The sequence below is a fragment of the Kwoniella shandongensis genome, chromosome 8 (genome assembly GCF_008629635.2).
Source record: "Kwoniella shandongensis chromosome 8, complete sequence".
NCBI lineage: Eukaryota > Fungi > Basidiomycota > Tremellomycetes > Tremellales > Cryptococcaceae > Kwoniella > Kwoniella shandongensis.
The window spans coordinates 657,640-679,709 of record NC_089294.1 but is presented as its reverse complement, the minus strand read 5'-3'; the positions used below and the strand labels follow the sequence as shown (position 1 = coordinate 679,709).

Sequence of the window (22,070 nt, the reverse complement as noted above, 5' to 3'; positions counted from 1 at the left end):
TGAAAATATTGTGATTTGTAGTCGTTCATCATAATCGGTCCAGGACGGCGGTTTGCAGAGGAACACTTTCCATGGCACCCTCGTTCTCAACGCAAATAGCGCATGCCTACGATCAACAATAGTCAGCACTCCATCGTCATACTTTGGAGAACGGTTTGCGCAAACTCACAGTCAGACACGTCTTGAGCACATCCTCGAGCTTCTGACCTGACATCAGACCAGCGGTAAAGTACCCCGCGAAACAATCTCCTGCACCCGTCGTGTCCTTGAGGGGATTAACCAACTTTGCCGCGGGTAGATATCCAATTTCTTTCCCTTCTGACGGTTGGAAGTACAATATCCCTTTAGATCCGAGAGTACATATCACGCCTACGTTCTGCGAGAAATATTCGTTGGTATGCAAAGCTTGTATACCAGCTTTTGCTCGAGCTTGAAGATCCTCATCCTCGGGAACGTCGGACTTGGCGGTTGGGGAAGAAGAGTTGAAGGCTTGTAACAAATCACCCAGTTCAACTTCGTTGACGATCAACCATCTCAAATGTTTCCAAGGGAAATCACGAAGTTGGGCAGGTGTAAGCATGGGAGATGGATTGAATATTGTTGTGATAGATGACAGTTCGCCGGCTGTCATGAGATATGAGAGGGTTGAGTCGAGAGGAACTTCGTTTTGTAAGAGGAGGTGGGTGTATTCTTCTAGGTTTGGGGAGGTGGTGATGGAGGGGAGATAGTAGTTTGCACCAGCGTGAAGAACTACGAGGGACCGGACAGGTAGAGTTCAGAGAGGTGTACTTGCTTTGACAAGAAAGGGGAAGACATACCGATAGAGTTCTCGCCATCTGCAGAACTCTGAATGATAGCTCTTCCTGTCAACTGAAAATTGAGATAATCAGCAATGCGCTCTGAGTATGATCATCGCATACAAAGCCGGTACTTACCTCCTCATCCAGCACTTTGAGCTTGCTCACACCTACATTTGCCCCCTCCAGCATCTCCTTGACCCAAATCCCATCTTTCCCAACTGCACCATCCAAGTCGACAGCTCCTCCGCCTCTCGCTACGGCATAAGCTTGATTGGCGCCTTTCCCGCCTGCTCGCTTTGTGAGACGGGTTGAGGAGATGGTCTCCCCTGGTCGGACGATATGGGGTAAATGAAAGAATTCGTCAATGTCTGCAAGTGGTATGAACGTGAGCGAAGCACGACCAATACGATACTATAGATTCTTGGCACCCGTGAATGATAGGTAGGTGGAGGTGAGTAGAATGGAACTTACTAATAGATCCTCGGACCAAACAACGAGGTGATGACGAAGATGAAGCCATGACGATATGTTGCGAATGCGAGGGGCGAGTAGTGAAAGCCGTCTGTCGCAGATCAATCTGCTAGTTGAGCTTAGTGATGTATGGAGATGGTCGAGGAGCGGACAACGAAAGCCAGTCTCTACCGTGACGCATCTCGCACCGAAATATCGAATGAATTCGGTTATCACGTGAAACGAGGCACCATGCCAATGCATCATCATTAATTGAATAGCTTTTTGATTATACCAAGAGCTTTGTCAACAAAGTGAGATGAATCAATTTTTACATGTGCAGACCAAAAGGAAGGGATGCAGAGGGGGTCAAGCAACAGGACGACAGTGGGCAAGGTCAATGGCAAATGTGTGTGTTTTTGACATGTCAGAGTGCAAATTTCATCAGTGTGTTAAACCGTATAGGACTGCGAGGCTTTGGTCCAGCTCCCCAGTACTGAGCAGAGATACTACATGCAAAGAGACATCTTTTGTGCATCCAATTGTCAGGTAGCCCAACAAGAAGAATGCTCCAAAATGCTGCCCTCCCAGATGCAGGTGCGCCCAAACATCACTAGATCTGGCCTTCTAACTCCTGTCCCACAGAATGAATCTTTGGCATGTTGCCAAGACATTGTTGGCTAGAAGACCCATACTCCACCAATATTTAAGCGTGTTTCCTTGTGTGTGATATGAAAGGACCAGAGCAGTTTAGAATATCAAGAGAATCAATTCAGTGTAAATGTTGGTAACTTGAATCACAACTCAAGGGGAATGGCCTGAAGAACAAGTAAGAGAAGCATGTGCTACCTGTATCCCAGTATTTTGGTGAGGTCATGTTTTGTGTGGTATCTGACTATGCATCTCTAAGAAGCTGGACCACAGTGACATCACTAAGTTGCCTTTACATGTGCTTCTGCCCAGTGTAGGTTGTGATGCATATAATGCTAAGAGTTGAGGTATTTGAAGACGAATTGGCAAGAGGGGCAATTTGTGACAGGACACCACTTATCTCTGGCCGATCGCCTACTTAGACCCCCATATATACCTTTCCACAAGTACTCCCTCATTGTTGAAATGTACCCCATTGGAGGCCAGTCTTCAAGTAGGTCATTATGTTTTCAGGCTGATTTGAAGCTAAACCTGAATATGTTCAGCCTCTACCCAGCAACAAGGTATAGCCTCAAATGAACAAACTACTGGCTCTGCCTCCAGGAATGCAACTACAAACCTTCAAGGGAGGTCTGTGACCGATATGTCACTCCTTGAGGGCAGGCCTGATGGTGAGTTTGACACTGATGCATATCCTCTCGATGCAAGCAAAAGGTTTGCAGGACTCCTACTGATCCACTCCATCAATCAAGGCTTCCTTCATTCATTTTTTGAGAATTACAGGCAGAAATGGGAGCTGGAGTCAAGACACGGTCGAGTTGACCGGGTGACATCTAACAGACGTTCTCAGGAATCCCTTATGTCATGGGGTGACCTTGTGTCTGTGATTGGGACTGCCGAGGAGCACAATGCACGTAAGACCTTCCTTCAAATCTGTGTAGCAATGGACAAAGGCAGTCAGATACGTGAGTAGGCTTCATTTCTCTATTGTCTACTCTGAGACTTGGAGGAAAGCAAAGAGTCACTTGTCGATATGTGAATGGGTGGTTTGAGCCAGATGTTAATGTGCCTGTGTATATTGCAGAGTGGGAGACTGTTGAAACACACCGCCAGTCATTGAAAGGTGCTTGTCATCGAGCACATTCTGGGAGATGATGAATGCAGTGTACTGCTTGTCTCCTATTCCAGTGATTATATGTGAAGGTATTGTGTACTGCACCATGCATGTGAAATTCCTATAATATTTTGTTGGTGTGCAGTTGCTTGGGCTGTTTGTCAAGAGCTTGGCAAATCATGGATTAAGCTTGTATTCCACAATAGATTGGAAATCTTCACACAATGCTATTGGGTACAGAATACTGATAACGGTGTCTCATCACAAACCGTACATCTAGGGCATTTGATTGCATATGGCACAGAGAATGGTAGCTCAACAGGTGGTAGTAACCAACTTCCATCTTATCACAATACTGCGGCTTCAAGGAGAATGCTGCAAAGTAAACCTCACACTTCACTTCCCTCTAATTGCCTTCATCCTTTGATCTCTCACTTGCCTCTTTCATTGATGTGAGGTGTCCCTCAACAATGTCCCAACCTGCAACATCGATATAAACATCAACGTCTGCCTTGGATTACCCCTCCCCCACAAATGTGAGCAATGGTTGAGGGAAGGCTGAATGACTTTGTCCTTGCCCCTAAAGAAAGAGAACCTACAAGTGTCATCACCTTTATCCATTTCTGTATGGATATCAAGGAAGTGCTTGCTAGCATCAAGCTCTTGTTGAGAACCATGCAGAGAGTAAAATAACTCCACTGATTGTTCAATCATGCATGCACGAGTTCCAGTTGTCTCAGTGGTCACTTGTTTTTCTTCAATTTCCGTCTTCCATCTCTTAATATGGTGGCCAGATGTGACAAGGAAGCCTTGGTTGTAAAATAGGGTGAGTGAACTTCAGATATCTGAGTTTTGTAAAGAATAATAGACTGTAAGGTAGAGACTTACTGTTGCGCTAGTGGATGATGTGCTCACTTGCAGCCTCAGACCTGTCTTTAGGATCTTGAGACAGAATGATAGCTGCAAAGTCTTCAAGAGTTGCAGGTGTATTTGGAAACTCCTGCTGGAGTAATTCTGAACGATATCAGGATGAGAACAGTCCTATTCAAATAGCTCTTTCACCTACCCAAGTTTTTCTTGTATCCGTTGGGACCTCGAGGCATTGAGTAATGGAGGATCAGAGTGAGTGGTGCTAATTTGCGGAGTTTGGAAGCAATGAAGCTGTTTCTCTCCGTCTGTATGTGTATGTAGATATGTGAATGTGTTCAGCAGAGAAGGAATACACTGGTTGGCAGAGGTTTGTAGTTTCCCCATGCTCTGGGTCCCCTTTTATAACTTCACTCTCCCACCATGGTTACAGGACATACATGTCCTCCTGTCTTCTACAGAAGCACTGACATTGTCTTCTCTAAGGCCTTCTCTAAGGCCTTCTCTAAAGCCGTCTCTAAAGCCTTCTCTATGACATCATAAAACATTTTGTCACTGAGAAGTTGGCAGACAGGGTTCCTGTTAGTTCTCAGCATAGATCATGGCAGTTTGCCACCTAGGAATCATCACATCTTCATGGTGCTATCTTACAAATCCATCATTGTGGCTGCAGACACAGATGGTAAACAGTACACATATCAAGACTGAACGTGTTTCAACTTTAGTCCAGCTGACATCACCAGGCCTGCGCTAGGGGGCAGTCCAATGACAAGCCGGTACAGGGCAGTACAATATGTGAAAAGGTTCAAGTCCTAATGCAAATAAGATGAGTTGAGTACTGAATGTATGTGTCATGAATCCACTTTGCCACTTCTGAAGACACCTGCAACTTTGTACCAACTTTGTATTGACATTGTACCGACTCCTTACCGACTTTGTTCCGGACTTGTTCCAAACTTCTCGAGAACCATTGTGTCTTTTCTGTATTGCTTGCCAATCACTTCTAGTCTTGCACTGTAGCTAGAAGGTACATAAGCCGGCCTTTCCGGCCATTAGTTAGCCTTTTCCCAAGCTATGGATTGAATTTGATTCCCACATGAAAATCACACAGTCATTTGGACCTGATATCTTGCTCATTGAGCCCAGTTGGTCAGAGGCCAGTCCGTTGACAGGCCTTCACGAGGAATACAGAACACATGGGAATGATCTGTCAGCCAGGTTGGCCATGTCTGATGTTGGCCGTCTACGTGCCAGCTCAAGCTAGATGAGGACAGAGGGCGAGTCACATGACTAGGGGGCCAAGTCTGGGTGTCACAACATAAGTCAATGGCACTGTTGTACTGTGTCGTGACAGTCAATATGACGCCACATCAGGATTGGTAGTCAGTCACAATCCAATTGACTAGCATGCCAGTGGGGCATAGACCACTACTTATGTCTACAAGCCAGAGGGGCAGCAGATTTGCCGGATATGCATTTTCTTCGTTTGTTGAACTAAAGCTTGGGGCCTTAAAGGACAGTTAGAGTCAGCATATTCTGGGTCATCAACACCATTTTAGCCTGAATAGGAGATGCTGAGCTTGCCGATGCCAACAATAAGTAGCTGATCTGGTTTTTGCATCCAGTCGTACATGTGGAGCTGAGGGTATACCAGAAGATGACTATATCCATTTTGCAGATGAGACTTGGTTCTACTGTAGATAAGAGCTTGCACTGCTGTATAGAAATTCATCCACAAATCCTTGTTGATAGCAAATTGAAATAAACTGCTGAAATTAGTTCAGCAGAAAGTCACAGTACCCCTAATACCAGGTACCAGCATTCATACATTCCTCTAAAGCTCTATGAACAAACTGTATCCATGATCCCCAATTTCTAACCTCACCTCCCTCTGATTGTGGTACTGATTAACACTAGATGCACTTGAAACTACTGAGTACTACGCTGATGGGTGACTCCAAACTCCAAGTCCTGCATCTTTGTGAGGCAAGATGCGGCAACTGATCGGTCTGAAGATGCCCCAGCAATATCAGCACACCTGACAGTCCAGCAGTTGGATGTCAAGTCCTACAGGCTTGAGTTACTTACTTGAATTTGACTTCAGATACTGGCAACCTTTCAGGAAATGTTCAGTTGCTCTGGCCTCCTCTGAAGTATCTTGGAGGTTTCTCCAACTCTGCCACAGTTGACTCTGTGTTTTGGCCAATTCTCTGGCCTCGTGGGGGCTCATTGACCCAGACATCTGTGCGGATTCAAGCATGTCTATGCAAGACTGGTTTGCCCATATTGCATCTAGGGGTACAAAAATACATTAGGTTATCTTCATGGTCAACACAAACAACTGAGGCAGCTGCCTCATATGCTTACCGTATCGACTCGTGGAAATTGTCTGCTGGTCCTCACTCTGCCGGGACTGCATTGAGACAGACTGCTGAGAGGCTTTAGATAGACAAAATTGATATGTCAACTTTACGAATCTAGACTATGAGATCTTTGTGCGTTACCAGGTTAGTTGAACTCACATCCAGACATGTTGTGCAGTAGGAATAGAAATGTTGATGGTGGTAAAGCAATGTAGAAAATGAAGTAATTGGAAAAGTTTGGAAGTGGATTGTTATTGAAGAAGAAAGATGATCCTGCTTGTCCTTGAACCCCTTCTTATATTTGTGACCTGCTGTGACATGAACATTCCCGGGTCAGTGAGCTTCCCTTGTGCCTTATGTATGATGTCATAGGGTTAGGTAAAGAAGGTGATACTGATCCGAAGAAGGCAAGTACTGGTGGCACAGGAGATGTTTACGAGTTGGACAATGACATCATACAGCGGACCTGAGACATGAACCACCTGTGTTTTCCTTAGTACCATTAACCCTCTTATATCTGGCAAGCATATAACAAGACAGAATAACTACAGCAGCCAGCATATTTGTCAGTGTACAACACAGAAGACCATATTTGCCACCCAAGATTGTCGACTCTCTGCTCACTATTCCTCAGTACATCATGACATGAACACACTTGGTGCACATAAGTGTCATGAATCCACTTTGCCACTTCCAAACACACCTCCAACGCGCGCGGACCGGCTCTGTTCCGGGTCGTAATGACATCATACCAAACTCGTACCAAACTCGTATTGACATCGTAACGACTTCAAACCGGACTTGTTCCGAACTCCTTGAGAATCATCGAGCCTTTTCCGAATTGCCTACCAATTACTTCTAGTCTTTCACCGTAGCTAGGAGGTATATAAGCCAGCCCTTCTGGCCATTAGTTAGTCCTTTCCCCAGCTATGGATTGAATTTGATTCCCACATTAAAAGTCACACAGTCAGTTCAAACCTGACATCTTGTCCATTGAGTCCCAGTCCCCTTCCAGTACCTCAGTGGGGTGTAGTCCCACTACTCCTGATGACAAGCCAGAGGCTTATCCTTATTGTAGGACACCCCTTGATCTAGTTCCGTCCCCCTTGACCCCCCCTTAGTCTGTGACACTTTGTGCACACCACCATGCCTCTCAACAGTATGAAGTGTCACACCAGGCCATTCCAGAGAGAATCTGGGGATGAGGCTGTTCACTGTGACAGTTATTAGTGAAAGACATACCTTGTCAACATATATTAAAAGCAAGTCACTTGCTTGCTCTGAGCAAATAAGCTAGGTGAGAAAGTTGAATTTAAATTCACAGTGATAATCATGCCGGATGTGCAATCAGATGGCAGCTTGCCTGTGCTTCCTGTGTTGTATATACACTGTTATTTTTGTTTTGGCTAAATGGAAAAACAGATGCTGCTGAGCCTATTGAGCCTCAAAACACGCCTTCTATATGTACCTAACATCCGCGCTATTTACACCTCACTAGGACATAACTTGAACACAAAAGTCCATCACGCTAATAGGCGCTACTTGCATAATCAAGGTCACCCGCCAGTCGATAAATCTCACGGTAATCATCGAGGGTATCCTCATCGAGGGTCCCCTTATCCACCAAACTCTCAATGACACTCGGAGCGGGAAGGCATGTGTTCAGAACACAGTGAGTTCGAGGGAGTGTGATTCGCTCCGGAGCTGCGTGCATCGGGAAATACAGGCGCTCCATAGCCATCCGCTCTGCAAAGGTGAGCACATTATCGTTGTCGCGTGCTGTGCAGATTGCGGCAACAGCAGACTGCTGCTTGTGAGAGAGGGCAATAAACCGATCGATTCCATTGCTGTCATCCTCCATTGCATTCTCTGATCCTTGCACCGGACTGTAATACGGACTCTGCGTTCCTGGTCGAGATCTATCGACAAGGCAACGAAGGATGTAGTCGCTTCGCATGAGCTGGTTTGCGTCAGTTGTACTCCTACTCGACCGAATAAGCACTTTCATGTCTTTGTCCCTCGGAAGGTGACTGTTGGTTTTGTGTCCCCGGCTCCCATAAGTCACGGGGGTCGGCTGAGTTGATCCGGTTCGAAGAAAGTACTCGAGGGCGTAGGACATCGCGGCTATGTTCTTTTCGCGAAAGCCTCTGTTACCTCTGACCGCTCGTTGCAGATGATAGATGGCTTGCTGTTCGCCTTCGCACTGTGCAAATGGCGGGGCCAGAGGCACTAAGGCGGACGAACTCTGAGCTGCAGGATCATTGCCATTTGACCTTCCTGAAGCCGAATCTGAACTAGTGAAATAGGACATGTCGATAAGGTATGATGTGAACTGTGTTGTTGGTAGGCTGATGTGTGTACTGTGACTGCAGCGGTGGATGTGATGAGTTGGATGATGGACCGAACACATTGCCTAACAACGCTTACATGCCCTATATACCCCTGTCGCCACTCGCCTAACCCTCAGTCTGCTCCTGGGCTGGTACGTCACTATGGTACATCCTTTCTGTGACACAGCGCACACCACATGCTTCCTTTACTGCGCAGGAGGTCGTTTTACCGGCCGTTGTGATGTGGCACGCTAGAGGTGATCACAGCGCTTACTGCAGTGGCGAGATCAGCCAAGGGAGGAGCCGTTTTTCCGGTGAGGATACTGGTTTGGCGAGACCGGGAGGAAGAGAGGCGAGCCCAAAGTTCAACAAGCATTAAATCGGTGATACATGACCCATATAGCGTATCTTTACAACATCTTGACTAACAATAAATCGGATTGTTCTCATCGTGAAGATCGGAGGCGACTAAGATGCGGGACTATATTTGGGTGGAGCCTCGGCGTAAGCCATCGGAGCGCCGGAAGATGCGAGAGGTCGTGTGCGACCTGATTGCTCGTATACGGGTGCCGGTGGGACGGGTAGTGAAGGGGCGCCTGACGATACACCACATTTTGGTAAGTACGACCCGATGTAATGGACAAGCGTAGATAGGTGGACTCACCGTATGCTGGTAGACTCGTTTCACTGACGTTAGGCATTCTGGTCACTGCAGCGTAATCTGACGCATATCGAAGACGTGAAGAAGGATGACCAGTCTGCTCCGGTCTCGCTGGGAATAATCGGTTCGTCACATCTCTTGCAACCTCGGTGATGTGCGGTTGGGTGGTATTGGGTAAATCACCCGCTTCGAGATCAGATCGAGGATGATGAGCTTGCTTATGCTGGTTTACACGAGCGGCAACGACTCGGACTATGAGATGAGTCAGTCAAGACCTGTAAAGGAATGCGATTGATCAAAAGACTCACTGAGCCAGATGGCCAAGATGATGACAAGGATAACTATAAATCCAAGTGCGCTGCAGACCTCGTTAGCTTTGTTTGAAAATGGACCGTATGTGAAGATCGGGAGCGCTCACTATAACATATCGTATCGAGTCTAACCTTAATAATGGGTAAAGCAAATGATTTGATTGGTGATAGCAGGCAGAGCTGCAAGGTGGACAGGTATAGATACGATGGATGTTGTAGTGGGAGTTGCAAGATGTCCAGCGATAGCTCTGATATAGTCAGACGACGTCGATCGCTTGACTTTTGCTTGACTTGTTGCCACTCGGCAATTGATACGCTGCCGGGTTCGGCCGAGTGGCAAATTACCGTCACGTGACTAACTCGATACACCGTCATCATCGTAGCAATCACCTATTGGCACTGTTGAACGATTGTACTGTTGACAGCTTTCCTTTCACTTACTGGCCTGAACATATATCGACAACATTCAGGAAGACTGAATTACACCACACGATATGGTCACCTTCGATGACCCGCCCCGTAGAGGGCCTGGAGTCTGCGCGATGAGGGGAAGTTGTGGAAGGCTGAGCATGTTTGGCGCAGAGCTGCCTTGTCCTGATGATGGCGACGCGACAGCGGTGAGCAGTGTTTCAAAATTGACCATATTGCCTTCAGAAGCTAAAGGATTGACTCGGTTCTTTTGCGATAGCCCGAACAAGAGCTGCTAGATCTCATGTCATCGGTTTGCGGACCGTCATACACTTTACCCTCTTCTGTCTGTTGTACCTACGATCAACTATCAACCCTCTCTGACCGACTTCAGCAAGCTGCACCTCTCATTTCCTCCTGTCCAGCATGTATCAACAACTTCCGATCATTCTACTGCGATTTCACCTGCTCGCCCGACCAATCCACATTCCTCAACGTCGCGTCGACGCAGAAGACTACCGAAGGAAAGGACGCGGTGAAGGAGGTGGAATATGAGGTCAGCGCGTCGTTCAAGCAAGGCTTCTACGATAGTTGCAAGGACGTGCAGTTTGGCGCGACCAACGGATTCGCAATGGATCTCATTGGAGGAGGTGCTACAAACGCCAGTGCATTCTTACAATACATGGGCGATCTACGGCCTGGATTGGGTTCACCTTTCCAGATTAATTTCCCCGACAACGACGATTCAGCATACAAGCGTGAACCACTCAACTGTGCCGATGCTGGCGACATCAATGCTCGATGTGCTTGCGCCGACTGTCCCTCCGTGTGTCCAACATTGCCATATGTTGCTCCTCCTTCGGCCAACAAGTGCCACGTTGGTTCAGTATCATGCCTCACCTTTTCTCTTCTCATCATTTACTCCGTCGCGATACTCTGCGGTATCATCTTCTACTCATGGAAACAAGCTCTCCGACATCGACAAAGACGGTACGAGCGAGTCGCCCTGCTGGATCCACCTCATTCTCCTACCAATGTCAATGGACAGACCAACGGCTTGGACGGTTTGGTAGGACGGGGAGGAGATGATGCGGAATCTGGTCCAAGTGGTTCAATCCATTTCAGATTAGGACGAGGAGCAAGTCTTCTGGATCCCATGGAACATCTTCAACCGAAACAGAACAAGATCAACGCAGCCTTACGGCGGTTCTTCTATCGTCTTGGTCTGTTCTGCGCTCGGCGACCTATCGAGGTATTCGCCATCACCGCTGTCATCGTTGCGCTTCTCAACATCGGATGGAAATACTTTGCAGTCGAGACCGATCCTGTGAGATTATGGGTGGCGCCGACAAGCGAGTCGGCAACTCAGAAGCACTTCTTTGACGAGACTTTCGGACCATTCTACAGGACAGAACAAGTCTTCATCACGCAACCTGGTGGAACTCCAATCAACTACGACACTCTCGACTGGTGGCTCAAAGTTGAGGCAGACATCAGCGAACTCAAATCGGATAGCGGTGTGGGTCTCTCAGATGTGTGCTTCGCCCCTGCTGGAAGAGGAACACCGTGCGTGGTCCAATCGGTTTCAGCCTGGCTAGGCGACAGCCTGGAAGGTTGGGGAGAAGATTGGCGAGAGCGGATCACCGACTGTGCAGCTCGACCTGGGGAATGTCTCCCGCCATTTGGTCAACCTATCGATCCGAAGCTCGTCCTTGGTGGCGCAAAGGGAGATTGGCTCAATGCCCAAGCATTAGTCATCACCTGGGTAGTTGACAACTACAACGACGATCGAGCCAAACCTGCCGAGGAATGGGAGAGGACTCTGAAAAACTACTTCGCGGGATTACATCACCCTGGTGTTACTATCAGCTATTCCACCGGTATCAGTCTGGAAGAGGAGATCAACGCAAGCACAAATACCGACGTCAAGATTGTCGTTTTGTCGTACCTTGTGATGTTCCTATACGTCTCCCTAACGCTTGGAGGAGGTCTGCCGCCAAACGTTGTCTCAGCCTTTGCGACACGTCTTTGGCGAGGGCTTGTTCGACTTGGCGTTCTACTTCACATTGTCAAATCACAGCCGGCTCAGCAAACGTCATCATCGCCCAGCTTTTCGCTCATTCCCACCCTTCTTTCGGTGAACTCGAAGTTCTCCCTGGGGTTATTCGGTATCACCATCGTCTTGGTGGCTGTCTCGTCTTCTGTTGGCTTGTTCTCCCTCCTTGGAGTCAAGGTCACGCTCATCATCGCTGAGGTCATTCCCTTCCTTGTATTGGCTGTAGGAGTGGATAACGTTTTCATCCTCGTACACGAGCTTGAGCGACAGAACAACCTGCATTCAGCTCAGGAACCAGAGGATGACGATTCGGTCAACAGCGAAGGCCGACAGCCTAGTACCGGTGCATCATTGCCTGCCGAAGAACGAGTCGCCCGAGCAGTGGCTCGCATGGGACCATCGATCCTGCTGAGTTCCGTAACGGAAGTGGTTGCTTTCGCATTGGGTGCACTTGTGCCCATGCCGGCAGTGAGGAACTTTGCGATCTACGCAGCGGGAAGTGTGTTCCTCGGAGCTGTTATGCAAGTAACAGTCTTCGTTAGTGCGATGACACTCGACCTCAAACGCGCAGAGGTGAGTTTCATTGTGCATCTATAGATATCATACGGGTAAGTGCTCATGAACGCGTTTTTAGTCTATGCGAATCGACTGCTTCCCTTGTGTGAGACTTCGCCCACCAATTGGTCTTTATGACAACACTGCTCCGTCTGGCGAAGGCGTAGTCGCCAAGTTCATGAGACGCGTTTACGCTCCATTCTTGCTGCGCCACGAAGTCAAACAACTTGTCCTGGTAGCATTCGGTGGACTTTTCCTCGTTGCGACCATTGGTATTCAGCATATCACGCTAGGTCTCGGTAAGTGACTGTCATGATCAGAACCGACCAAGGTTACTGACGTCGACATCTCAGACCAACGCCTGGCTCTGCCATCCGAGTCCTACTTGGTTCCTTATTTCAACGCCCTGGACGCATACCTCGACGTTGGACCGCCAGTGTACTTCGTTGCGCAGAACGCCGATGTTCCAAACCGGCACGGTCAGCAACAGCTTTGCGGACGTTTCACGACTTGCGAAGAGCTGTCCGTTGCGAATACTCTTGAAGCCGAGCGAAAACGACCCGACAGTTCTTTCATTGCTTCTCCGCCAGCTGCGTGGATCGATGATTTCTTACAGTGGACCAACCCGACTTTTGAGAGCTGTTGTCGAGTGAGACGGCGTGATCCAACTACCTTCTGTGCGCCGCGCGACTCCGATCGACTCTGCCGACCGTGTTTCGAGGGGCAAGACTGGGATTCGACAATGTCGGGTTTGCCTGAAGGAAGCGACTTCATGCGGTACCTCCAACAATGGTTGATTTCGCCCACGAACGAAGAGTGTCCTCTCGGTGGACAAGCACCTTACGCATCCGCGGTCAAATTGGCGTCAGACAACACGACTGTCTTGGCGTCCCATTTCAGGACGTATCATACACCTCTCAAGACGCAAGCCGATTTCATCGACGCTTTGACTGCAGCCCAACGGATCTCGGCAGACATCTCTCGTCGCACAGGTGTCAAGGTTTTTGCGTATTCCCTCTTTTACGTCTTCTTCGATCAATACGAGCATCTCAAGTCTATCGCAATCGAAGTTCTTTCACTTGCTTTACTCGCTATTCTGGCAATCACCTCACTCCTCCTCGGATCCTGGAAGACAGGAGCAACGGTGACATTTGTCTGCGCATTGGCGGTTACGAACGTGATGGGTCTCATGGGATTCTGGGGTATATCTCTCAATGCGATCAGTTTGGTCAACTTGGTGATCAGTCTCGGTATCGCGGTCGAGTTCTGTAGTCATATCGCAAGAGCGTTCATGGGCGCTGGATCGGGGTTGCCGGTGGATAAGATTGATGGAAAGAGAGAGATGGATGAGAGAGCTTGGACAGCGTTGGTCGATGTTGGACCCTCGGTGAGTGGTTTGTGCACACTGCCGGACCCCGAAATAGACGGTCTGCTCCTGTGTTAATCTTCGATCCCGCTTGTTCGCTGATTCCTTTTTTGTTGTTAGGTATTCTCCGGTATCACAATGACGAAGCTCATTGGAATCTCCGTCCTCGCTCTGACACGATCCAAACTTCTCGAAATCTACTATTTCAGAATGTGGCTCTCGCTCATCCTTTCCGGAGCGCTACACGGTCTGGTGTTGCTCCCTGTACTTCTCACGTATACAGGTGGACAAGGATACAGTCTAGAAGATACGGATGAGGATTGGGTGACTAGTCAGATGAGAAGACCGTAAGTCACTGTGACGATGTAAGGCGAAGTGCTGCTGATATGTCTTTGTCGTCGCTTTCTAGGATGGATTACGAGTATGCTCCGTTCGCGGACACGGACTCGATGATGTCGGATGACTAGAGCGTTTTACCCTTGCTTGTCGGCAAGGCAGACTAGGAGAACGGGTACCAAAAGAAGTAGTATACAATACAAATCAAGAATGAATTGCATAGCTGTACAGTCCTCTGCCGAAGGAGAATTCGTGCTCTGTGGAGAAACCCCTCGCTTATCCAAGAAGCTGGAGCGAATGCAGAGATACATGACAATGAGTGGTACAAGCAAGTGATAATGATGATCTGATCCGAATGTCCCTCCGACAAAATATGAGCGATACTATGCCGTCTAAAATACCTTGTGCTTCTATCCTTCTTTTCAAGCTTATTCTCCCCACAAGGATACGGAAAGCCCATATTATAATCTCATTTCCTTACATGTCTCGAGTCCTTGTCCTCTCCGGTGGGACGTTGTATGAAATGACCGTCTCATCTGTCCCTTGCCCACTCTCCATCTCAACATTGTCGGAGGGTTTTCTTCCCCTATCTACCAATCGTCGATAGAACGATTTGTTTCCCGTAAAGAAGAATGGGAAGGGGATGACGAAAGCGCATACGCCGAAACAGAACCTGCACAGGGTGGACAATACGAACAACAATGTTAGCATTCGGAGATTTGCAACCTGAGCGATGCAAGAAGGAACACTCACCAAATGACAGCAGCCCACCCGTTTGTCAGGTGATCGTACATCTGTCCTCCAGCAACTGTTCCAATTGCCGTTGAGATAGCTAGCATTTCGGACGAAGTCAGTATTGGCTTTTGTGGGAGTCAGGTCAAAGTCAACACACCAAAGGCAATGTTCATAGCTGCGAATTGATCTGCAGAATGGAAGAGTTAGCAAGCGGCTCGTCTTGATTCTTGAGCAGAATCTCAGCACTCACGGATTTCGCTGATTCCGTCCTAACGGTAACATAACATCAGATGATAAGACCTCGATGTGGAAATAGATATTGCGTGAACACTATTTACTCACGATGTTTCTCGCCACCATTGTCACCTCCAAACCCGTCGGACCCATCGCACAACTCAAGAAGAATTCTGCGATAGCGAAACATCAGCGTCAATACCTGCGTCGAGGACGGACAGCGTGACTCACCAGCGATCGCAAAGAACACTATGAACCCAGCTATGCTCTTCGATAACAGCATGAGAGGTAGCCAAGGTAAGATCATGATCAAAGCAGGTAACATGATAAATTCCGCTCCCCATTTATCGGCCATGGCACCGACGACGGGTCCCGAGATGAATGTAGGGGCAGCAGCGGCAACTGTGGATGTCAAGTCAGCGTGATTGGAGCGATGAGGATGCAGGAAAACATACGATAGACTAGGCCGACGAAATCGGCGTCCTTGTGCCAGATACTCTGGACTCGCAATGTCAAGCTGCATTACCATCAGTGGTCATTCTCAGCGTCATCATAGCTCAGCATGAGCGACATTGGGTGTCCACTTACGAGGGCTCCAAAGATCCGAGAACCAAACCGTAAACGACTGAGACGACAAATGCTGTCATCCCTCTTGGCGACGAACCTAGCGCGACAATCACACCCCAAGGCGATAGCTCTGTCTTTGGTTTCTTCTCAACTTCGGCCGCTACGAGAGTATCCGGACTATCGTCTCTTGTCGCAACATCGGAAGAACCGATATCCAGACCTCTTGATCGTCTTTCCTCGTCTGCCGCTACACGTTGATGCGATGCTGCTAGTCGTTGAGCGTGCTTGGCCTCCCATTTTCGGAGATCTTTCTGCTCCAAAACAAAAAGTCGTAAAACGAGATCGATGGCGCAGATAATGATGCAGAAGATGAAAGGGGCATGCCAGCCAAGTGCAGAGTACAACGCTCCTCCGATAGGTGGAGCCTGGTCAACAGGGATGATCAGCTCTATGGGACCTTTGTGAGACAGTATTCTGCAATGGGAAGGCGACTCACAATCGTGGTACCGATTGCGACTCCTGAATAAGCAAAACCGATCTGTCGACCGATATTCTTTTCCTCGACATTCTCGCAGCTGATCAAAGACCATGAAAGTCAGCATGGTTACCAGTACTCCAGTGCTCTAGTACTCCACGATGTTATTGACGACCACTCACATCAGGGCAAAACCAACTATGTCGGATGTCAGTCAAATGATTTGCAGTCAGACGGTTGAGGAGAACTTACCAGACCAAACGATCGTACTCGCTGCACCTTGCAAGAACCGACTGACCACCATGACCCAATACGGCTTCGCGAGCATGAACAGGACCAAGGATCCTTGCAGAACCAAGATTGCCCCAACGAGGGGATTACGACGATATGGGTATTTGTGAAAGAACCACGCTACCGGGAGGGTACCTACGATGGACCATATTGGCTATTAGCTCATTAAAGAGCAGAAGAGATGAATGACGTGGTAACACGACCGCTGTGGGACAGTCTGAATGTGGTAGACTCACAAACAAGGATTCCAGCGGAATAGGCGAAAAGAAGCCAGGATGTCAAGGAAGATATATTTGTGTAATTCATCGCTTGTAACCGATAAGGCAGAACGGGAACCACTATGGTCTGCAGGATGAACGGCAGTCCATTAGCACAATCGTCTCAGAATCACAGCAACACTTGAACAATGACTAACATAGGTGAGGATATCCGTCGTCGCACCCAATGTCACAACACTAGTGATGAACCAACTCGAACTTCGCCACTACGCCATCGATTCAGTAGACGAATTAGCTCCACACTTCCCGGTCGGACTTGACCTGATAGAAAACAAAGACACACCTTGATGCCCCATGGCGGTTTGTCTTTCCCACTAAGCTCTGTATCTAATTTCGGTCTCTCCGCCTCCTCCGCTATTCTGTTCTTTTCGGTTGTGGGGCCATCGGGATCGATATTCGGTTCTTCCTTCAGGAAGCTCGAGTCCGTATTGCGTTCAAGAGCCGCAGCTTTGATCTCCAATGTCCCCGCACTGCCTTCCATGGTCCTCAATGAGAGATTAGGTGATCTCTAGCGAAGGGTATACAATCGAGGCGTTGCGATGTAGTACTAATCTTCGTATAATCGATGGTCGAGCTCGTGTTGGTCCTCTTGGTGGACTTTAATCACTCTTCCCCCTCTCTTCCTGTGCAATCGAGTTTATGCAGATATCCACGATGTTCTATGCAAATCTATTATAGCGTTTCCTATCCGTTTGTCGGTCCGATTGAATCTGTTCACTATGTTCCGAGCGATTCACGTATTTTGAATTTCACTGAATAATGCCCCTTCTTTCCTGAACGTGGTGGTATCACAGATCGTAGCCTATAATATTATGAAGACCAGAGATCGAAAGACACAGCGGTATTGTACACAAGCCGGTCTTTATATATGTCAAGTCAAGGAGATATGACGAAGAGGCGAAGAATGGGATGAGATGGGTGACCGAATGATCAAAAGTGCCCGAAATCGAAGTCAGCGAGCGCGTAAATTTATCTTTTGCTCCTAATCAAGGTTAAATCATCAGTGGAAGAATACTGCATAAATTACGCATAACCGACCCGACAACAAGTCTGCTTCGTGTGGATTGTACAATATTATAATTGTTCTCTGCCAAGTCCGGTCTCCCTCGTGGGATGGATGTATCATACTTGGTGTCATGCATGAAGGGACTGCCATCGCATGAACGTTTTGTCTTTTCCCAACTCCTCCTGCAGTCCCGATCTGTACGGGCTCGGTCATCGACCCTCTGGGAGATCTCTCTTCGGAAGTCGCCGATGGCGCCGGGCGCTTAGCACATGGCCACCACTACCAGTAGCATTCCTCATGTGGCGTGGCGATCAATCTTCACCTGATCGTTCAGCGTTACGCACTTTCTGTACACTGTAGGTATTGTCCATTCACATGCATCTCATATCTGTGACGCTGATACTATACTATACTACTTTACCTAATTTACTTATTCAATCAATCAAGCGGCCGATCCAGTCGTGCCTGCTCAGCTTGTTGGAGAAATACTGCTATAAAACATTCGCCTTTGCCTGTCCACCCCATAAACGGAACCTGTGCGTCTCCCTGATCACACGCGATCAATACATAACAAGACATGTTTGAGGGTAACCCTCCTCACTCCGCGCTTAGATCGCCTGGCCCGATTTGTCCTCCTCATCATCCGAGTCTGTCACATTGACGACTCGCAATTGACTTCCTCTCCTCTCACCGCCGTTGCCAGCAGGGTAAGTCAACGATCCGGCGCTTGCTCGTCTGACAGACGCGTCGTATGACAAAGGTCGACCCGCTTTAGGGGTACTTTGACCGCTTGAAAGGGGAGAGGCATTATCGTCGAAAGGGTTGACATTGGCAGAGGGTTTAGCTTGACCACCGAGTGGAGCTGAACCACGTCTTGCCAATCCACCTGCAATTTGTCTAGCGCCAGTGGGCGAAGAGACACTTCGGGGAGAAGGCGCGCCCGGACCGAGACCAGTGCTGGAGCTGGAGAAGGGGAGGTACTCGGCGCTTCGTCGACCCGTCCTGGGGTTCACCAAGGTGATCGTTCCCGAGGGAGAAGGTGTACGCTGGAACTCGAGAGGAGGGAGCGATGGGGGCGTAGTAGGAGTGATAGGTCGAGGAGACTCGGTCCTTTGGATGTTGGTGATCACATTAGGAGCGGAAGCGTGTGCGTGAGATCGGAGTTGGGCGTGAGGCGAAATCGATCGGAACGCAGGCTTGTTGTCCAATTCCTGTTGCAGCTGGTTCCAGTCCAAACCATCCTGCTGCTGAGGACCGGTAGCGGGAGTTGGCTCCATTGCGGGGTAAGCGGTGCTAAGTGAGTTGATGGCAGGTGTAGCAGGTGCAGTAGGAGGCATGATGACGACTGAAGGAAGGAGGGGTCCCTGTCCGTCGTTCAATGGTGAACCAGTGTTGTCGAGGGTGGAATCATTGAGAGTGACAAGAGGTGGAGCAGCCATGTGCTCATCCTCCGCATTGAACAAAGCTCGGGGCTCGTAGCCCTGAGCACCTTGTGCTGTTGCGGCGGAAGCGACGGGGAAGGAAACACCGCCGTAGGCAGCGCCTCCCTCATCATTGATGTTTCGGTCTGAGGTACCGTGAACCGCAGAATCGTGTTGAGCTTGTTGCCCATATGAGGGATCAGAATGCCTTGACTCGTCGAGTTTACCGAGGCCAAAGTCGATCTCCTCCCAATTCATTGGTTGTTTCGAACCACGGGGACCATCCAATCTGATGGGCTTCCTTGCCACCTGTACCATCTCCCTATCTGTCGCTTGCCCATCATGTCCTTCGTCCGAATTGGACCTGCTGCTCAATCGACTGACCATCCTGGCTAGACCACCCGTGAAATCAGACACGAGGGTTCCATCCTTCTCATTCGCATCGCGACCGAAGGGGAATTGAGTCTTGGTTCGTCGCTTGTTGATGTACTGCGAGAATGGACTGGTGAATCCACCTTCGTCCTCTTGAGAGGAGAAGGAGAAGTGTCGTGCCATACGGCGTTTCTTGATAAGTCGGACTCGTCGACGAATCAAGTAGACAACAATCGGCGCGAGAAGAATGAGCACTACAATCACAGGGATTGCAATACTGATAATGTGCTTGGTTGAGTGACCGGAGCCCGATTTGGTATCTGCTGCCGCGGCGGTAGTCCCAATCGAGTTGTTGTTGTTACCAGCGGTAGATCCAGTGTTGCTGTTGGAAGGAGTATACTTGGCAAGCATGTTGTTATTCCAGCTAGACTTCCAGGTCCACGATGATCCGGTCGGGTCACGCATGTCGAGGTAGTACACATCGGATCGCGGACTGCCAGACGCCGAGAGACCGAAAGCCGAAATCATAACACCTTGGTCAGTCATGACAGACGTGTGATACGAGACAGCTGACGAAGCGGGTGGCTGGAGGTTCGAGGGTGTCGACCACGCCCACGAAGTGGTGTTGAGGAAAGCCAAGAGGGCTGTCGGAGTGTCGCTTGATCCGTTGTTCACCGAACCTCCTTGCATAACTCTGCGAATCGACATCAGTGTCGGCTAACATGGCTGTCCGTCGCAGCCAATACTCACAGCAAGTCGAGCTTAGGGTGTGCGACAAGCGAAGCACCAATTCTGCCAGGTGGTACATCTCCTGAAGTGCTCTGCGAGGTCCAGCCGCTCGAGGCATCCCAAATACCAATAGTTTCAAGCCCAACAAGGTCGCCATTTGACGATTGACCTCCAGCGAGGTAGATCTTACCGGTCGGGTCGGCCGCGATGCTGAAATCGGACACTGCCAGAGTAGATCCGGTGAGAGAGGTAGGGAGGTTTCGCGAAGAAATAAGGGAGGATGAGGAGATGGGGAGAGACAGGACATCCGAAGCAGGGTAGGAGTAGGTAGAGGAAGCTATGAGGAGAGAAGTTCAGTATCGCTTCAATGTTGAGACAACATCAAGACGGCTTGAGCTGGAGTGATGGCAACTCACCACACGCATATGTGTCCGCAATACCACCAACAGCCATGACCGCTCCACCAGAAGAACCATTGTCCACCCAAGCCAATCCTGCTCCCCTTCGTCTCACAAAGTTGTTCGGACTGCTAGTGATCCACCCATCGTTCGAGCTCAGGTTGAGAGTGTGGGTTGTACCATCTGTCCCACAGGCCGACGTCATTCCTCCAACGACGACTAGGGAGTCGGATTCCGGATTGATGATCATCGAACCGAAGGCATGGGGAGGGAGTCCAGTTGACGAGCCGGTGCTGAATGAGGGGCTCGAGGTGTTGAGCTAGCGGAGTGGGCCAATAACCGATCATCAGCATCATGGATGAGGGTCACAGCCGTGATTGTCAAGGCGACCGAGGTTAACCTACAGGTAAAATCAAAACCTCGTTGGTGATCTCGGTATGCGACGAAATCACTTCTCCTCCAACGACATACATCGCCTGCTTCGATTTTACATAGACGGCTTGATGACCCCATCGCGCTGCGGGAGTCATAGCAAGTGCACCAGGCAGAGTAGCAAGACCGACAATGGCGGCGGCAGCAGAAGCGGTAGCGGAGTTGGACCGTTTGATGGTCATTTTGCCGCTGTTGCTTAGTTGTACTTGCTTGTGAGCGTGTGAGCGTGTAAGATTTGAGAGAATGTGGTAAGGTAGCGTTGCCTCGTCAAGAGGTTTGTTGATAGGCTGGTAGTGTATAGAGTGTGCTGACCTGCAGCGGTGAGGATTATAAGTTGTGAGTTAGGAGGATTAGAAGTGAGGATGGAGGTAAAGAGGTGATGATGATGCAGTGTAGACGATTGCGAGAAATTGACATCCTCATCAATGGTCAGTAGCAGTTCGCACCACGAGAGAGAGTGAGCCGGCTCGCCCCGTAGCCTGTGGAATGGACGAGCATCGATCTGCTCCTGTTCTGCACTGCTACCTGCTATTCTGAACGCCATCTCTACCGATGATGTATATCAACTTGAAGATACTGGACTTGTACATCAGATTCTCAGGGAAGACACCAACAAAGATGGCTGGATGGACTTCCTCCACTTTGATTTTTGCCACCCGACTGGATGACACCTACCTTGGCGTCTCCCACGCTGTGCCACATTGGGATAAATCCGGACGGAGATAAGATTTCTTGACGGTGGAGAGTTGTCATTGTTGCTGCAAAAGTTCGAAGTCCACTGTCTTGATGTGTGTGATTTTGTGTTGAATGCCTGATACACTTGTGCTCCGTAACATCATCTATAATCACGACCAAAAGCACAGG

At 49.0% G+C, this 22,070-nt stretch overlaps 6 protein-coding genes across 6 annotated transcripts; 1 reads left to right on the top strand and 5 right to left on the bottom strand.

The window, feature by feature from the left end:
• Positions 1-28: 28 nt before the first annotated feature.
• Positions 29-1,320, bottom strand: CI109_104703 (uncharacterized protein; the record flags this gene model as incomplete). Its single annotated transcript, XM_032006010.1, has 5 exons — positions 29-106; positions 170-750; positions 819-870; positions 936-1,168; positions 1,272-1,320. The coding sequence occupies 5 exons, from the start codon at positions 1,318-1,320 to the stop codon at positions 29-31; spliced, it is 993 nt and encodes a 330-aa protein (XP_031859794.1).
• Positions 1,321-7,773: 6,453 nt separating this feature from the next.
• Positions 7,774-8,655, bottom strand: CI109_104702 (uncharacterized protein; the record flags this gene model as incomplete). The annotated part of the gene is made up of 1 exon (XM_032006009.2): positions 7,774-8,655. The coding sequence occupies one exon, from the start codon at positions 8,653-8,655 to the stop codon at positions 7,774-7,776; it is 882 nt and encodes a 293-aa protein (XP_031859793.2).
• A 388-nt stretch (positions 8,656-9,043) lies between these two features.
• CI109_104701 (uncharacterized protein) lies at positions 9,044-9,662 on the bottom strand (the record flags this gene model as incomplete). The annotated part of the gene is made up of 4 exons (XM_032006008.1): positions 9,044-9,171; positions 9,240-9,488; positions 9,545-9,594; positions 9,655-9,662. The coding sequence occupies 4 exons, from the start codon at positions 9,660-9,662 to the stop codon at positions 9,044-9,046; spliced, it is 435 nt and encodes a 144-aa protein (XP_031859792.1).
• Positions 9,663-10,041: 379 nt separating this feature from the next.
• Positions 10,042-14,399, top strand: CI109_104700 (uncharacterized protein; the record flags this gene model as incomplete). Its single annotated transcript, XM_032006007.1, has 6 exons — positions 10,042-10,164; positions 10,236-12,584; positions 12,646-12,865; positions 12,920-13,953; positions 14,053-14,279; positions 14,342-14,399. 6 exons carry the CDS (start codon positions 10,042-10,044, stop codon positions 14,397-14,399), a joined length of 4,011 nt encoding a protein of 1,336 aa, XP_031859791.1.
• A 346-nt stretch (positions 14,400-14,745) lies between these two features.
• Positions 14,746-17,329, bottom strand: CI109_104699 (uncharacterized protein; the record flags this gene model as incomplete). The annotated part of the gene is made up of 14 exons (XM_032006006.1): positions 14,746-14,941; positions 15,022-15,100; positions 15,161-15,190; positions 15,254-15,272; positions 15,346-15,410; positions 15,469-15,639; positions 15,693-15,754; positions 15,826-16,229; positions 16,301-16,379; positions 16,462-16,477; positions 16,532-16,705; positions 16,807-16,915; positions 16,986-17,054; positions 17,132-17,329. 14 exons carry the CDS (start codon positions 17,327-17,329, stop codon positions 14,746-14,748), a joined length of 1,671 nt encoding a protein of 556 aa, XP_031859790.1.
• A 1,133-nt stretch (positions 17,330-18,462) lies between these two features.
• CI109_104698 (uncharacterized protein) lies at positions 18,463-21,388 on the bottom strand (the record flags this gene model as incomplete). Its single annotated transcript, XM_032006005.1, has 4 exons — positions 18,463-20,341; positions 20,398-20,713; positions 20,793-21,093; positions 21,179-21,388. 4 exons carry the CDS (start codon positions 21,386-21,388, stop codon positions 18,463-18,465), a joined length of 2,706 nt encoding a protein of 901 aa, XP_031859789.1.
• Between the last annotated feature and the right edge of the window lie 682 nt (positions 21,389-22,070).